The sequence below is a fragment of the Polyodon spathula genome, chromosome 34, assembly GCF_017654505.1.
Source record: "Polyodon spathula isolate WHYD16114869_AA chromosome 34, ASM1765450v1, whole genome shotgun sequence".
NCBI lineage: Eukaryota > Metazoa > Chordata > Actinopteri > Acipenseriformes > Polyodontidae > Polyodon > Polyodon spathula.
Genome location: NC_054567.1, coordinates 1,102,863 through 1,120,536, shown reverse-complemented (window position 1 = coordinate 1,120,536; position 17,674 = coordinate 1,102,863). Strand labels below are relative to the sequence as shown.

General features: G+C 40.8%; 1 protein-coding gene across 1 annotated transcript in view; it reads right to left on the bottom strand.

The window, feature by feature from the left end:
* LOC121303615 (regulator of G-protein signaling 3-like) overlaps positions 1-17,674 on the bottom strand; it is a 188,556-nt gene that overhangs the window by 3,701 nt on the left and 167,181 nt on the right. The window contains exon 18 of the mRNA XM_041234411.1: positions 26-916. Within this exon, the coding sequence (XP_041090345.1) occupies positions 26-916 (891 nt within the window). The remainder of the gene's footprint in view (positions 1-25; positions 917-17,674) is intronic.

Sequence of the window (17,674 nt, the reverse complement as noted above, 5' to 3'; positions counted from 1 at the left end):
GCAGTCATGGCACTTAAGTACTTACCTTTCGTCTGGAGAAGAGCAGGTACAGCTGATGCATAGAGCCCCCATCCTTAGCTAGCTCCTTCTTCAGTGTCCTTGGGGAGGGGATGAGCCAGCCAGACTTGCTGTTCTCGTGCTCCAGGCAGTGCAGTGCGTTGTCCGAGGTGAAGCACTGCGCCTTGGGCTCCTGCAGCAGGCTGCCCTCACTGTGGGTGCGGCGCTGCAGAGAGCTCTGAGTGCTCAGGGTGCAGTGCTTCTCGCAGGCCGAGGACTCGATCATGCTGTGGCGCTTGCTGTCGCTGCGCTCCAGATAGTTCTCATCACTGTCCTCATCCCCCTCATTTTCATCGTCTTCCTCCTCCTCTTCGTCCTCATCTGTCACTCCATCCTGCAATGCCGACAGCGCGTCTGCACTCTGGCTGAAGGTCCAGTCGAGACGTACCTCAGGGATGACGAACGTGGCCCTGGCTGTTTCCAGCTGCTCCCCCCTCTCATCGCCGTCATTTCCATCTCCACCCTTTGCACCCCCATCCTCACCGTTCCCCCTCGCACCCCCGTCCTCACCGCCCCCCCTCGAGCGCCCCCCGTCCTCACCGCCCCCCCTTGCAACCCCATCCTCACCACCCCCCCCCGCACCCCCGTCCTCACCGCCTCCCCTCGCACCCCCGTCCTCACCACCCCCCCTCAAGTTGTCCTCTTGGTCACCCCTGCAGCTCTCAGAGTCCTCCTCCATGCTCTTGCTGTCCTCTGTGGGAGTGGTTGCTGGAGTCGGAGCTGTTGAAGAGCTTTTCTCCTCTTCTGGTGTATTCTCACCGTCCAGTTTCCTGCTTGCCAGAGCTTCTGCAATGCTCCCGGACACCCTCTCCTCCTCAGAGGCCATCTCTCCATGTTCATTTGTCTTTGGCTTGAGCATCTGTTGATACAAAAACAGAACCATGACTTATTTTTTCTTTGCATTATTGCGTATAGACAACAGCCTATGTTACATTTTTTTTCTGCATAAATAAAGTCTACATTTAATTGTTTTTCCATTACCTCTTCGCACTGTACTTCATGCACTCTACTCCTGGTACTCACTAGGTAGTCTATAAAAAGCACCTATGAAGACATTCCTATGTTGATATTTAAAATGTATGAACTGAAAACAAATGAGTAGATGCACGTCGATATTATTCTGTGGCTTGGGGATTCCACACCTTTGAGTTTTTAATGTTTTGCTCCAACCACAAGGAGCAGGCTGCTTCCCCCCACACATCCAACATCACACCATTTTATCACTGTCGTCTGAATTCAAGTTAACTAAACTCTGGGGTTTGCTTGAAAATCTTCACTACAGCAATGGATTCTGGGTTTTGGAAATGTTCACTACAGCAACGGATTCTGGGTTTTGGAAATGTTCACTATAAACAGATTCTGGGGTTTGCTTGAAAACGTTCACTAGAGCAACGGATCCTGACAATGCAGCTAGATTGGCTTCCAGGCTCCTCTCAAGCATGCATCCCATTCTCCACTGCTTTACTGAGGTAATGAGTGGCGCTGTGGAACACTGTGTGTAACCCTGTGGTACTGCATTACTTACACAGCATTGCTAGCAGGGAGTATTATAGATAGAGTCAACTGGCTGTAGAAACCCTGCAGTTAAAAAGGAGCACTTATCATGCAGACCCTGCAAGCCTTACTTCATTACAATGTACACAGGGAACTACAGTATATTTCTGTAACTCCCAAACAGCAAAAATAATGAGAGGGTCACCACATTATTATTGAGCTGACAGAATCCTCCTGCAAGGCACATCTAGCATTATGTATTGGTTAAGAGTATTTACGTAAACTCGTGTTTGTATGATTTTTCAATGTAGCAAGTGTTTAATATCAGAATAAAAAAATGAAGAATTCCCTGCAGATCCCATGCTGTAATAGAACAGCTGTGTTTTCAGGCAGTTCAGAGTATTGCTTCATGTTATCTAGCTGCATTATACTGTAGGAAAAGATAACCCAGCAGCTGTAATTGGTAATAAAAATACCACCACAACTTCTTAAACCAAGACAAATCCTGAATTCCTTTAAATGAATGTATTAAGCTTTAGCAAATCCAGATGCTGTGTCAGGTTGTACACAGCTTAGCTAACCTTCAAGAAAGTGAAAAATAAAAAATAAACACACAGGAGAATTCCACTCGACAACAACAACTATTTCCATTGCGCTCTGACAGGGAACATGTGAAACAATAAAACCAAAAACAACTCCCCCTGATAGGACAGCAAGAGCTCTTGAGAGAGTAGAGTATGGGAAATAAAGCTACCGCATTGCACTCCAGCAGTCCTCAGCATACAGGCTGCAATTACTTGCAATCTCAGATCCCTTAAGAGTTGCCACTTGAAATATTCCAATACACTGTGAGGACATGGCAACCTGCTGAGTAGGTTATGCTAACTCAAGCAAACACTGCCCACTCTGCCAGGAAAAGGGATAGCCCTGCTTTGCACAGCACTTGAGAGTTTACTGCTGATTTAATGTACTCAGAAATCCTGCTACAATAGTCATGCCATTTGCCAGATTGGTATCATAATTCATCCTAATACCACTGAAATAATAACTGTAGAGCTTTTTGATGAGTGAAAGGTAATATGCATAATCATTCACTGACTCAGGGTTTTAAGTAAAATCAATGACTAATACTTCATTTAGAGAAAACAAACACAATTTTCACTAAGTGCTCACAACTTAAAAACATGTTACACAGTAATATATATATATATATATATATATATATATATATATATATATTACACACACACACACAACGATTAAGTCAGTTAGATTAAATTACAGTGGGCTACTGTTTTCTTACGTGTTTCACAGCTTTGAATTGGTGCAACACATTAAGATATGAAAAGTGTTCTCAGACAGAATAGAATAATAAGATTCTTCTGCTGGTGGTGGCTTAAGGGGACCCCAAGACCTCTGCTTTTTTTCTGCCTCCCCAAGCCTTAAAATGTAAGCCTGACTGCTTTAATCCTTTGCAGTCCTATGTCAGACCAGGTCTGACATTACAATTTTCCCTTTCCAATCCAATGTCGGATCCTGGCCTACATCATCAAAAAGACGTAAAGCACAGGTCTCTAGTTGTGAGTGAGACCGATATCACAGACATTTGCAGAGCTTTTTGAGATGTTACAGTATTAAAATAATGACTTGGATCGCATTATTGAGGAGTTTGGTGATAAAACGAGTGATCAGGAGAGGATTTATCAGTATGCATGTCTATAAAGAGGTATGTGAGAAAAACAGCAAACAAAGGGTGAGGCTTGGCTGGAGATACAGTACTGAGTGTCCTTTTGCGATTCAATGCCTTTTAAACTTGTTTTACTCTGAAAAAAATATTATAAACAGTGCGTGCAAAATAAACAGCGCATGTGGACCTGACGCGCCTGACAAGCACTGAATAAATGCACTGCTAAGGGTTTATAATGCTGAAATGATAGCCATGCGCTGGGCACCACGTCCTTAATCCCCTCATCTATTTCTCTACCACACAGTAAATCTGATCCAGTCCATTGGGACATTAACTGGCTCTTCAGTGCACAAAATAAAATAGGATCAAATGAATGGCCAAACCAGTTATAACTGTAGCAATGTGCTTATAAAATATATTATACAATATTTTACCATTCTTTTATAATAGGAAGTTAAGTGCAGGCTATTAAACAGACCAAACCAATTCTGCTAAAAGTTCAGTTCTATATACAAGTAGGCGCAAATATTTTAAATATGGTTTTCTATTCTCTTCTTCATCTTTCATAATAAAATATACATTTTTGCACTGAGTAAACCAAAACAAAATACAATGGAAGCAATTCTGTAAACTAATTTCAAACTAATACCTGTTATACAGTATTGCAATTCTCTAAACACCTCAAACTAATACACATTACAGTATTGCAATTCTCTAAACATCTCAAACTAATACACATTACAGTATTGCAATTCTCTAAACATCTCAAACTAATACACATTACAGTATTGCAATTCTCTAAACATCTCAAACTAATACACATTACAGTATTTCAGCATGTACAGTATAACTAATAAGGCATTTTCAATGGTTAAAAAACTACAGTACAATGATTACGTCTTACCAACGTTAACTATGACTTTTACTACTGACATGTCAGAAACAAGGAGGTACTGTAATTACAGGAAACTGTGCTGCAAAGACTTCTTTCCAGAATTTTGCAGGGCCCTCACACGATCATGCACTGGCATCATTTTCAAGTAAAGCTGAGCTTCTTTTCTGTATTTGTTTGACTCTGAACTCCAGGAGCTAAAATAAACGGAAAAGCTGACAACAGTGCCTCTCACGCACAGGCAATCGCCTGTCAGCCTGCTAGGGTGTGGGTGCATACTGCAGTCCAGTCCTATTTATCTCAGCCAGTCGCATCCCATGGGAAGAGCTAACAAGTCCATTCAGATTTACAATGTTTACTCATCTCTGAAACTAATGCTTTCCAATGACTGTGTTCAGAAAGTGCTTCCAATTACTGGACAGCCCATTCCCATCAACATATTTCTTACCATAACTATTTACTAACTTTTTATATATCTTGCAAACCTTCTAGCCTGTCTGGCAATTTCCTAAAATGCTATAATTGTAGAAAAGGTAAAACCAACCTTGTTTGAGCGATGAGGGTGAAAGTCGTGATTTTCTGCAGTTTTGCAGACCAAATCTCATTAATATAAATTGGTAAAATAACCCTTTTATCTTCCTTACCCCCCACTCTCGTGTATCCCAGATGAAGCTGGCAATTGAATCATACCTTCCCTGCAGAGCTCTCCGATGAACAGACAGATTCCTCCTTTACCAAGACTATCAGGACCCACCCCTGAGAGATGAGATGAGATGGGAAGGGAAGAACTCCCCAGCAGCTAATATTCTCTCAGAGAGGAAATGCAGCCAAATTAGAACACCCACTAATCTGAAAAACAGTTTCATCAAGATCACAGCCTCCTTAATCACAGGCTCTGACTGCAAGAAGTGAGCCTTGGAAAAAATAAAGGCAAATAGTTCTTTGCCTTTACTTTCCAACATATTTTGCAGCCTTCCTACTCTGATACGCTGGAATAACATACTGCAGCTTGCTTAGTAGCTTGCTTCAATAAATCGAGCAGTATATAACTGCATGGGACCTTTAAAACTGACAGCAAGTAAAACCAAAAGTGATGGGTTGAACCTTGTGAGATTCTGATGGACATTCTTTACATTAGATGCTGTTTCTGCAAATGGCTGTACGTCATATATATTAAGATAAATTTAAACTTTTTAGAGTGTCTATTAACTGTTCTGGTTTCTGCTGGGGTGCAGTCGAATATTAATTTGGGGGAGAACTGGGAGTAAAATGTCTAACTTTATTACTTCAGAATTCAAACATTTCTAAAAATGAACAATGCTGGTATAAAAGAAAGAGAGCGAGCAAGAGGCTCCATGACCTCAACAGAGTAAAATGCTATGTTAATAACGGCATGCCTAGAGAATCAGTCCAGCGTAAGGATTTGTAGCAGCAGACTTGGCTGCATGCATGTTCCCTTCACGGATACAGAACATGCAATTGCCGTTCTGGCGCTCCCCTACATCCTGTATTGATTTACAGGGGAAAGGCAAAGCCTATAAGCCAGCTGAATTACATGACCAGGCCTGAAGAATCCCCAGGTTCTGTAACCCAGGGTAAGTCCCAAGGCGCAGCAGTACAAGTGATTCCCAACTCCTGTTATCACAATAAGCAATTCAATGGAAATCTGGCATTGCTAACAGTATAGCTCTGGGACATATCCCTCTTAATGGAACAGCCAATGTCAGATTTTAAGAAAAAAATAAATTATCTACAAAGATGACTAGTCATGGTAAAACTGGTCCCCAAACACAGTTTCAGGAAAAAAATAAATAAAAATCAGCCTTGCGATTACTGATGTAAGATGAAATAGGTCAATCACTGGCAGGAACGCTTTGAAAACTTAATTTAGGTCAAAGTATGCCTCCAAGCACCCTTGTTATAAATCTGGAGCCAAAAACCCCCCCACAAATGTCTGAAAGTTATCTCATTGCATCAATCCAACCCTAACTGATACAATAAAATCAAACATTAAACATTAAAACATTTTAACTTTAACATCTATATACTGTTCACGTTGTGAAAAAACAACTTTAAATAAAAATAATAATAATAATAAATACTATGCACAACTGTCTGGCTTCCAGAGACGTAAGCAACACAGAGACAGATTAAATAAGGGTGCGTGACTGTCAGCTAGTTAAATAATCAGTAGCTGATCAGTCACGCATCCTCACAAGGTTTTTAAAAATAAAAACAATAACCTGGCGGACGGCGTCTCGGGCCGAACAATACATAATAATAATAATAATAATAATAATAATAATAATAATAATATCATCGGACAGCTTTCGTTGTCGCATTAATACATAAATCAAAACAATAATAAACAAAGGGGCGGGATACTCTAATCTCTACATAGGTAAATGTATAAAAGTCCCTGATAAAACCAGCACGACAATGCTAATAAATTCACATTAACAGCTCTAGAGCATCAGATCTGGTCTGTGCCACTGAGTGAACAGACACCTTTATCTGTCCATGGAAAAAGCCCATTCTAATTGGGTATTGGGTATTCTAATGTGGTACTGTCCTGTAACACCTGTAAGTAACCACGGATAAAGGCATCTGCTAAATAAAAAATACATAAATACATAAATAATAATAATATAATAATAATAATAATACTACATGCCACGTCTCAGACCTATCCCATGACAGCTGCCAAAGCAAGTGAATCCAGTCATCTGCACTGGTTCAGTATGTTTGAAGTACACGGTGTCTGACCTGATACAGCAAAGGAATAATTCCTAATGGCTTGAAGGGACGCTATTAAAAACACATCAACACACCGTTCTACTGGCACTGCAGCAAGAATGCTGAAACAAATACACCTTTATTTTATCATAAACAGCCCCCCATTCTTTCAAACACTGCCTGCTGAGATACAGACACTGCAGGTGCCAGTAAATCCAATCTTTCATGTGGGGGTGCAACAGTTCTCAGGGTTAGGGTTCATTGCATAATTAGCCAGGACTTATGAAAGGGTCAGGGTTAGGGTTCATTGATTGATTAACAAGGACATATGAATGGGTTAGGGTTCATTGCATAATTAGCCAGGATTTATGAATGGTTCTTCATTTAGATTCTATGAAATTGGAAGTGAGCCCCTAGAGTTTCACTGAAGCTTTATTAAAAGATGCCTTTTTCATTTGGATTGTAATTGAAACATAAGATGCTGTTGCCGTTACACGCAATGAAAGAGCACCCTTTCCTTGACTGATTGAACTTCTTTTCTGAACTGAATGTGTGTGTGTGTGTGTGTGTGTGTGTGTGTGTGTGCCGGGGGGGGGGGGTGTATGTGAGCACTTCTGAGGGAATTAGCAACACACCCAGCCACACACTTCACTTTCAAAGAAAAATTACATGAAACATTAAACTCCTTCAAATTACTTTGCTCACCCAGTACATGCTCCCACCACCCCAGACCATGTTCCCACCACCTCAGAACATTTACAAACACTCAATAGGGTCACAAAATAAGGAAGGTTAACATGCAAATGTCGGGTCCAAGACATCTTTGTATGTTTGTATATTGTCTGACAGTTATCTTTTCTACCACAAAACTCTACCCACATTTATCTGCATTACTGGAGTCTGCAAACCCACTAAGTCCTCAGGTCTTCCAACTGAAAGCAGTACAAGTTAAAAAAAAAAAAAAACTTTTCGGCGATTGCAGACAAGGACCAGATCCCAAGAGCCAAATAAACCTGAAACAGGGTTCCCGACTTCCAATAGAGCCAAATCAACCTGAAAACAGGGTTCCCGACTCCCAGTAGAGCCAAATAAACCTGAAACAGGGTTCCCGACTTCCAATAGAGCCAAATCAACCTGAAAACAGGGTTCCCGACTCCCAGTAGAGCCAAATAAACCTGAAACAGGGTTCCTGACTCCCAATATAGAGAAAACAGGCCTGAAAGAGGGTTCCTACCTTCCAAAAGAGAGTCAAATAGACCTGAAACAGGGTTAAAAAAAAGAGCCAAGAGAGATGGAAGCTGACTAATACCAGCTTCCAATGATTTCAGAGCTTTTCTTATGCTGTCCAGCAAACGGAAGGTCTCTGTCTCTTACATGTCAACTAATTTAACAAATGCAGTGGATGTGGATGCACCAGTAATTACATAAGTATCTCTGTACTAAGAACTGGATTAAAACTAAAATGCATCATACTCATAGAAGCAGAAACCCTCGCTTCCTCAAAACAGACAGCTGCAACAAAAAGGCACAGCCCTGTAGTAAGAACATAAGAAAGTTTACAAACGAGAGGAGGCCATTCGGCCCATCTTGCTCGTTTGGTTGTTAGTAGCTTATTGATCCCAAAATCTCATCAAGCAGCTTCTTGAAGGATCCCAGGGTGTCAGCTTCAACAACATTACTGGGGAGTTGATTCCAGACCCTCACAATTCTCTGTGTAAAAAAGTGTCTCCTATTTTCTGTTCTGAATGCCCTTTTTTCTAAACTCCATTTGTGACCCCTGGTCCTTGTTTCTTTTTTCAGGCTGAAAAAGTCCCTTGGGTCGACACTGTCAATACCTTTTAGGATTTTGAATGCTTGAATTAGGTCGCCACATAGTCTTCTTTGTTCAAGACTGAACAGATTCAATTCTTTTAGCCTGTCTGCATATGACATGCCTTTTAAGCCCGGAATAATTCTGGTCGCTCTTCTTTGCACTCTGTTTACATCACATTAGCAACTGTTTACATCACATTAGAGTTTCTAACCCGTCAGTCGCCCCGTTCTCATTGCTTCATTTAAAGTGTGCGGAAGTTGCTTATTTTGGTTGCTACCATCTGGCTACACTAACCCTCACACTGTGCTGTCTATATAGTTAAGAGTGTTTTATCTTGAAATGGTGTGCAGTGCTCCCTTGTAAGATGTGCTGGCTAACCATCATCATTATCTTTTGAATTGTCAGAATGTTGTTACATATCATGTAAGCGCAAAGAAAAAAGTCTCAAAGTTACCTCTTACAAGAAACAGAAAACCAGGTTGGATTATTGTAGTGACCCTATACAAAAACAATACTGTAACGTGACCCTATACATTCAAATGCAATTGAGGTGGTACACTGCATAGCAAGGACTCTTTGAAGTAATCTTCAAAACCAAGCCTATTTAGCCTAAAATCGAGAGTGATCTTGTGGACTGTGATCAATGAGACCCCTATCAAATACCAGCAAATGCAGGACCCTAACACTCCTGATGAAGAATAATACAAAAACACCAAAATACAGCTACTGTAGAAAACATAAAGACAAGTATTACAGATATACATAGAGGACTTGTAGTTCACCAGTTACTTAGACCTGATTCAACATACAACAACCTTGCAGTAAAACTGAAATCACTGCTCCCCTGTTTAACAAGCTGTGGCAGTTCTTACCAACATATCCTTCTTATTACTGTAATAACAATGTGAATGTGCATTTAAACAGGGTGTTCTCATCGTCTGTATCCAGCAGGGCTGTACTGCATGAGGGAGAATGGCATCTTTAACACTGTCACATGAAACCATTCCTTTGCGCAGAAAAATGCACAATATAACAAATCTACCACCACAAAACATAACAGCCATGTTAAATAGATCACTTAGATTATTTATTTAATCATCTCATCTACAAACTCCCTACAGCATATAATCAAATCTTATCTAGCCTTTCAAAGCTTGCAAATCTAAATGTACTGAGAATAGTGAGTCCACCTCCTAGCCCAGTGTCTCATTTACCAGTGGAAATGCTCTGTAGCAGACAGCCACCCAGCCTCACGTACTGTACAGTGCCTCCAGATATCCAGCCACGCCCCAGCAGATTGCTTCATATCCTTGCACTTTAGCAGCTTGCTGTGTAATGCACATGTACAACAGAAGAGTCCCAGTCTGTCCACCTGTATGTGTGAGCTGCAGAGCTTGCTCTCTCAATGTTGTTCACACTCTGCCCTTCACTTTGTAAAGAGATCCTCCTTGCAGCTGCAGCACCAGCACACATGTTCCAAACCCCCAGCACACCCTGGAAACATGCAGTCATTAGGAAGCTCTTCGCTGTTCCACATCCCAGAAGAGAAACACACATTCATAGCCCACTACTATCTCCTGTACCACTGACGCAGCAAACCTTCAGTTCTTATCACACACAGTGCTGCCCTTTTCAGTGAAAAACACAACGCTGTTTAATGATGAAATATTTAGTCTTTTAATAGCCTAACAAACAGACCGTGTAGCTGATTTATAGTTTTTTTTTTTTTTTTTCTAAATTTACACTTAAAATTAAATGTTTACAAACTAAACCTAAATATTATTTCAGTGGATTACAAACCCATTTTATTAGTCAAAACATTTTACCGTGTAATGTTTATTTAGATATTTGTGTGCCTAAAGTGATCAAATCAAATCACTCACAGTAAATGTGTAGTATATGTTCCACATACTGTACGTTTAGGCCAAGTCTTTTACATTTACTTTCACAATGTCCACTTACGTGTTTTAAAACCTACTATATCCTTATGAAGAAAATAAAAACTATATTTTAAAAAACAAACAAAAACGCCAACTTTTTTTTTACACTGAGGACCAAAAAATTGACATATAGGATGACAAAACACACACTAAACAAGATACACAGAATGAAATACATAACGTTACTTCTGCAAATAGTAACTACAGGAACACTTCTGACATTCCGTCTACCTGAGCAAGCCTCTAGGTCAGCGGTCCTCAAAGTGGTGCCCGCGGCAGCTGTTCTCAAATTATGGGTCGTGAACACATTTCTGGCGGATTGTAGCATGGGTGGGACATAAACTGTGTCTGTCTGTTTCAGGTGCAGGGACTGACTAAGTTTAACCAATAGGAGAGTCAAATATCTGCCAAGTTTTACACAGCTGTCCAATCATAACCAAGGAGAGGCCGTTCACGGTATTCTGTATGAAAACTGAAGGCGAGTGAGTAGCCAAAGGGAAAGTGAAAGATCTGACAGCTGTCCAATCAATCATTAGTAAGCACTGAATTTCACCGACTGTTATTGAGAAATAATACATTTCAGTATTTAGAATTACATTTTCTATCTCTATTTTTTTTTTTTTCCCACCAGACAAGGGAAACACCGTGCCATATTTAGCTACGAATCCGCGTTCTCTGAATCATTGTACTGGAGATGAGCGATCTTTAAAACTGAGTAGTGTTGACAAATGTGTCAAATTGAAGCAAAGTGAGATGCTATCTACACTTTGTTTTAGTTTGTTCATGGTTATCTGTGTAAACATGGTATTTAAAAATATTTGCATTGGGTATTTTATGTAAATTAGTTAAAGTATAAGCACAGCACACACAATTACTGCCTGAGACTTCCCACAAACCCTTAAAAAAAAAAGTCAGCGTGCCCGAAAACAGCCAAGAAAGATCAATTTATGCCTGTGCCAACATTACGTTGAGGACCACTGCTCTAGGTGGTCATATCTGTGTGAAACCAAACCTCATGAGTGACATATAGCAGCTGTACATCCTGTAGAAGCAGCTGTACAATGTGAAGGTTACCCAGGCAGCCACAGCTCTAAAACTCTAAAACATTAACACAGCTCTGTGGAATACTGAATAAACAGCCAATCATTCATTACATAAAATAAAGAAAACAAGATATATAAAATTCAATACAAAATGGAGGATAAAAGATAAGCCTGAGAAGATTTCAAAATATTACAATGACAGTTTAATAGCCTTGACAATTCTTGGCATAACTAACCATCACTGATCTAATGAACTGCACCACTACTCCAAATCTCATTTCAATATCTGGGCAAACCAAGTATGTAATATTCAGAAACAATTATAATCTTTGGGAACACCACAATCCCACAATTATCAAGACCTCCAATTTTCTAAAGTTTTGCCTTTTTCTAATTATAAAGTGAAATGCTTTAAATCAGACCGTAAGCCACTGCTATACCCTGTGTTCTTCAGGGAAGGCAATTAATATTCGCTGCCACTAAATTTAATGCTGAAGAAAAAAAGGTCAAGAATCTTTCATTAACCAGAACCCTTCATGTACTGTAGCAGCGTTAAACACACAGCACAGCATTCTCAAAGCACACATACAATGAGGACTTTCATCTTAAAGATGCATGTTCTAGTCCAACAATAAACATGCATGTTAGTTTGCATCACACACACTATGCTCTGTGGAAGGTGCGGTTTTACATATCGTAGATTTCTGCAAAACTAGGTCTCCTGTATTAATCAGTTACTTAAAAAGAACAATGCAAACGTGGTTGGAAATACAGAAATACAGTTTGAATATATATATATATATATATATATATATATATATATATATATATATATATATATATATATATATATATATATATATATATATAACTAGAATAGATACAACACAAAATTCAAAACTTTCTATTATAAAAATGTACCTTGGCAATAGGCATCAGGAGACTTAATTTGACATCTCTGGACATGAAAAGCTGTTGAGGAATCACAGATGCAGTTAGCGGGTCCTGGAAGGATGCTGATGTTGACGCAGCACAGATGCAGTTAACAGTCCTGGAAGGATGCTGATGTTGAAGCACCACAGATGCAGTTAGAAGTCCTGGAAGGATGCTGATGTTGACGCAGCACAGATGCAGTTAGCAGTCCTGGAAGGATGCTGATGTTGACGCAGCACAGATGCAGTTAGCAGTCCTGGAAGGATGCTGATGTTGAAGCAGCACAGATGCAGTTAGCAGTCCTGGAAGGATGCTGATGTTGACGCAGCACAGATGCAGTTAGCGGGTCCTGGAAGGATGCTGATGTTGAAGCACCACAGATGCAGTTAGAAGTCCTGGAAGGATGCTGATGTTGACGCAGCACAGATGCAGTTAGCAGTCCTGGAAGGATGCTGATGTTGACGCAGCACAGATGCAGTTAGCAGTCCTGGAAGGATGCTGATGTTGAAGCAGCACAGATGCAGTTAGCAGTCCTGGAAGGATGCTGATGTTGACGCAGCACAGATGCAGTTAGCGGGTCCTGGAAGGATGCTGATGTTGACGCAGCACAGATGCAGTTAGAGGGTCCTGGAAGGATGCTGATGTTGAAGCAGCACAGATGCAGTTAGCAGTCCTGGAAGGATGCTGATGTTGACGCAGCACAGATGCAGTTAGCAGTCCTGGAAGGATGCTGATGTTGACGCAGCACAGATGCAGTTAGCAGTCCTGGAAGGATGCTGATGTTGACGCAGCACAGATGCAGTTAGCAGTCCTGGAAGGATGCTGATGTTGAAGCAGCACAGATGCAGTTAGCGGGTCCTGGAAGGATGCTGATGTTGAAGCAGCACAGATGCAGTTAGCAATCCTGGAAGGATGCTGATGTTGAAGCAGCACAGATGCAATTAACAGTCCTGGAAGGATGCTGACTGGATTCCAATGCTTTCTAGATCCTGAAACTTGTTAAATGTGTACCCACATCAGCACCATGCTCCTTTCTGCAGCGAGCCAGTCCAGCCCACGGTGGTTAGAACGTGTGTGTCAACGTGCCAAGGAAAGAGACACACATGAGCGACTCACTCCCCAGAGACATTCCTCTGTGTCCTATCCCTCTATTTATAGGCTGGTCCAGGAATCAAGTTCTTTCACAAATCACTTGCTGCTGCTAAAGGAAGCGCTCTGCAGCCATGATCAGGGAGGTGCAATAAGCTCGCAGTGCAATATCTTCTGCAAGTTCTGTATCATGATCAGGGAGATACAATAAGCTTGCAGTGCAATATCAGGGAGGTGCAATAAGCTTGCAGTGCAATATCAAGGAGGTGCAATAAGCTTGCAGTGAAAAATCAGGGAGGTGCAATAAGCTTGCAGTGCAATATCTCCTGCAAGTTCTGTATCTATTGATCTTAAGCAGCCGGTGAGTCACCTATACTTGTCACTGTAAATGACAGTGTTGCACTTCATCACATGGGTTGCATACTGGAAACAGTTTGTGTTGCACTCCACATAAAAAAATGACATGCAATAAAATCAAGTGCTCCATTTTAAAAATACAAATCTGATTTGCAAGCGACAATAAACATGTTCCTGATTAAAAGTGAATCACTTCAACAAGTCTGATTTTATGTTTTTCACACAAAGTCAAAAACAAACACAGCAATATAAACATTCCTAACTTCCAAACTGATTCACTATTGCTTTGCTTGGTGATTTGCTTAATTTCCTAAATGTTAATTTCGCAAATAGATTTTTTTTTTGTCCAATTTCACGCTATTAGAATTTGAAGGAGTACAAAACAAAATTAGGACAGTATAGGTTTTTAAAAAGTGATACGAATGCATGACCTATTTAAGGCAATAGTGGTATGTTCTTTAACATTAACTGTGGTCAGTGAAATAAAGGACTTCCTTGTGGATTAGGGCAGATGTCTTGGCTCACTTCTGCTTCACTTTGCTCCTGCTGCACTGTACACAGTACAACACACTGAAGCTGACACCCTGGGATCCTTCAAGAAGCTGCTTAATGAAATTCTGGGATCAATAAGCTACTAACAACCAAACGAGCAAGATGGGAAGGATGGTCTCCTCTCGTTTGTAAACTTTCTTATGTATACAGTACAACACTGAATCATCTTGCTCCTGCTACACTGTATACAGTATAGTGCTACACACTGAATCATCTTGCTCCTGCTACACTGTATATGGTACAACACACAATCATCTTGCTCCTGCTACACTGTATATGGTACAACACACTGAATCATCTTGCTCCTGCTACACTGTATATGGTACAACACACAATCATCTTGCTCCTGCTACACTGTATATGGTACAACACACTGAATCATCTTGCTCCTGCTACACTGTATATGGTACAACACACAATCATCTTGCTCCTGCTACACTGTATATGGTACAACACACTGAATCATCTTGCTCCTGCTACACTGCATACAGTATAGTGCTACACACTGACTCATCTTGCTCCTGCTACACTGTATGTAAGCGTTAAACGAGGCAGTCTTCCCAGCGACAGCGAGTGGAAGCGACAGCGAGTGGGAGAAGTACAGGCGTGGAAAAGTACAGAGCAGTTTAGAAGCAGTAAGGAGAAATTGCATCTTGAATTGCTTTAATCAGAAAACAGAGGACATTGGGGAAACACAGCAGCAGCTCAAAGTCAAACAGCCGCGTGTGTTTTTCTGATAACAAACAAGCTGAAACTCGGAGCAGCTGATTCAAATTCAGTGCCGTTCTGAGACACAGGCGAGGGGAGGAGCCAACAGCACAGCAGAACAACACAGTTAAATGAGGCAGTCTTCCCAGCGATAGCGAGTGGAAGCGACAGCGAGTGGGAGAAGTACAGGCGTGGAAAAGTACAGAGCAGTTTCGAAGCAGTTTGAAAGCAGGTTGACGGCTGCAGAAGAAACTAAACTTCAAAAAAAAAAAACCCTCAACATGGTTTTCAAGCCAGTAATCTGCGACGCCTGCTTGATGTGGGAAATCCGAGAAAACACAGCGGAGCTAAACCAAGTGTGCGTAAAGTGCCGCGCGATCCAGGATTTGCACAAACTAGTAAATATGCTAGAAATCGAGCAGGAAGAAGTGAGACAGCAACAGGATCTTGAGGAACTGGCACACCCACAATTCATGGAAGTATGCATCACCCCTAACAGACTGAAAGCCACCAGGGAGATAGAAGGTCAGAACAGCTGGGTTCAGGTAGGCAGAAGCAGGGAAAAAAAGAAACTTTGTCAAACACAACCACCAGAAATCAAAACAACCAACAGATTTGAGTCACTTCAGAATTTTGATGAGCAGAACCAACAACAAGAGAATGAAAGGAACAACATCCAGGACCCTATTGACAGTGGTGACCAGAGAGCAAAAAGAAGGGAGGTCATGATTGTTGGGGACTCCATATTGAGAAACACAGCGAGTTCAATTCGTAGTTTGGACCCCCTTACTACAACCGGGAGCCTCGGTCAAGCACATCACTGAGAATGTGGACAGGCTCCTAGAACGAATAGGAGACGACCCGGTAGTAGTTGTCCACATCGGTACAAACAACATTGGAAGAGACAGACCAAAATCCCTGCAAAACAAATTCAGAGAGCTAGGAAGGAAATTAAAAGAGAAAACCAAAACTGTGGCATTTTCTGGTATACTACCGGCACCTTGCAAAGGACCATATGGACAGCTGGAAATAATTAATCTAAACGCATGGCTGAAGACGTGGTGCACACGGGAAGGCTTCACATATCTTGATCATTGAACCACATTCTACAACGAGGACTATCTGTATAGACAGGACGGACTGCACTTAAATAACAAGGGAACCAGTCTACTTGGAGAAAAGATCCCCGAGCAGGTTCAGAAGCATTTAAACTAGAAAGGAAGGGGGGAGAAATCAACAAAAAAACAGAAGGGAGACCGCATCAAAACAAGGACAACAACTCAGGTAAGACAACCATTAAATGTATTTGTCTAAATGCTAGAAGTATCAGAAACAAAATTCTAGAACTTGAAGCTACTGCACTAACAAGTAATTATGATGTGATAGGTGTTACTGAAACTTGGTTGTCTGAGAGTGATGGGGACGAATATAATATTTGTGGGTATACACTGTATAGGAAAGACACTGGCAAACTCAGACCACAACATGGTCTCATTTGAAGTGTTTTTTAAAACCCCAAAAGTAATGACTAAAGCTAAGGTTTACAATTTTAGAAAAGCAAACTATGAAGGTATGAAACAGAGACTAACAGAAGTAGATTGGAGTAAAATAGAGAAAACACCCACAGAAGAAGGATGGTTGTTCTTCAAAAATGTAGGACTAGAGGCGCAAAACAACTACATCCCTAAAGTAGACAAATCTAAATGTAAAACTAAATTGCCAAAATGGTTTAATAGATCAATAAAAAAAAATATTCAGCGAAAAAAGGCACTTTACAGAGCATTAAAAAAGGACCAAAAAGAAAGTACGCAGAAACAGTACACGGAACTGCAAACGCAAGTCAAAAAGGAAGTTAGAAAGGCCAAGAGAGAAATAGAAATGAACATTGCTAAGGGAGCTAAAACCAATTCCAAAATGTTTTTCCAATATTACAACAGCAAGCGAACATTCAAAGAGGAGATTAAATGTTTAAGAGATACAAATGGCAAAATCGTAGAGGAAGAAAAAAAAATAGCAAATATATTAAATGATTACTTTTCACAAGTTTTTACAAAGGAAGATACAGACAACATGCCCCACATGTCATCCAGTTCCTATCCAGTTTTAAATAACTTTAGCATAACTGAGGCAGAAGTGTTAAAGGGACTAGGAGCGCTTAAAATAAACAAATCCCCTGGGCCGGATGAGATCCTCCCAGTAGTACTCAAAGAAATGAAAGAAGTTATTTACAAACCGCTAACCAAGATCATGCAGCAGTCTCTTGACACAGGGGTGGTACCGACAGACTGGAAAATTGCAAATGTAATACCGATCCACAAAAAGGGAAACAAAACTGAACCAGGTAACTACAGACCAGTAAGCCTGACTTCTATT